The 219-nt window shown below is 74.0% G+C and overlaps 1 protein-coding gene across 1 annotated transcript in view; it reads left to right on the top strand.

Moving 5' to 3' along the window:
• GLI2 (GLI family zinc finger 2) overlaps window positions 1–219 on the top strand; it is a 147,493-nt gene that overhangs the window by 141,712 nt on the left and 5,562 nt on the right. The window contains 1 exon segment of the mRNA XM_027768712.1: window positions 22–145. Coding sequence (XP_027624513.1) covers window positions 22–145 — 124 coding nt within the window.

Raw genomic sequence — 219 nt, forward strand, 5'->3', positions numbered from 1 at the left:
CCAGCCAATGCAGCGGCGCAGGCTCCGGGCTGCTCAACCTCACACCCGCCCAGCAGTACAGCCTGCGGGCCAAGTACGCGGCGGCCACCGGTGGGCCGCCACCCCCGCCGCTGCCAGGCCTGGAGCGCGTGAGCCTGCGGACCAGGTTGGCACTGCTGGACGCACCTGAGCACACACTGCCCGCCGTCTGCCCACGCCCGCTGGGGCCACGACGTGGCA

Source organism: Tupaia chinensis, unplaced genomic scaffold (genome assembly GCF_000334495.1).
Source record: "Tupaia chinensis unplaced genomic scaffold, TupChi_1.0 Scaffold147282_1, whole genome shotgun sequence".
Lineage (NCBI taxonomy): Eukaryota > Metazoa > Chordata > Mammalia > Scandentia > Tupaiidae > Tupaia > Tupaia belangeri.